At 44.4% G+C, this 338-nt stretch overlaps 1 protein-coding gene across 1 annotated transcript in view; it reads right to left on the reverse strand.

The window, feature by feature from the left end:
• LOC119594255 (protein lava lamp-like) overlaps positions 1 to 338 on the reverse strand; it is a gene marked incomplete at its 3' end in the record, with an annotated part of 60,861 nt that overhangs the window by 8,089 nt on the left and 52,434 nt on the right. The window contains 1 exon segment of the mRNA XM_037943324.1: positions 14 to 109. Coding sequence (XP_037799252.1) covers positions 14 to 109 — 96 coding nt within the window.

Here is a 338-nt window from a genome sequence, read left to right on the forward strand (position 1 = left end):
TACTCTTGCCTACCGTGAGAGCTGCGATAGAACTGTCCCTCTGAGCGAGCGCCTGTCTGGATGCTGCGAGTTCCGTCTTTACGTTCTTCATCTCCTCATCTCCCTGGGCCTGACGAGGGAGGAAGGGGGGGAGGGGGTAGGAGAGGGGGTGGGGGAGAGATAATTGGTTAATTGGGTGATTAGGTATGGGGATGATTTTTTTTTTTACTGTAGGTTTGAATTATATTGTTTGTGTTTGTTTTTTGTCTTTGTTTATGTCTGTCTGATATTTCGTTTTTGTTTTGTGTGTCTTGTTGTGTCTCTTCTCTACTGTCTGTTTTTCACCTGTTATTTCTTTT

This window comes from Penaeus monodon, chromosome 33, assembly GCF_015228065.2.
Source record: "Penaeus monodon isolate SGIC_2016 chromosome 33, NSTDA_Pmon_1, whole genome shotgun sequence".
Taxonomy (NCBI): domain Eukaryota; kingdom Metazoa; phylum Arthropoda; class Malacostraca; order Decapoda; family Penaeidae; genus Penaeus; species Penaeus monodon.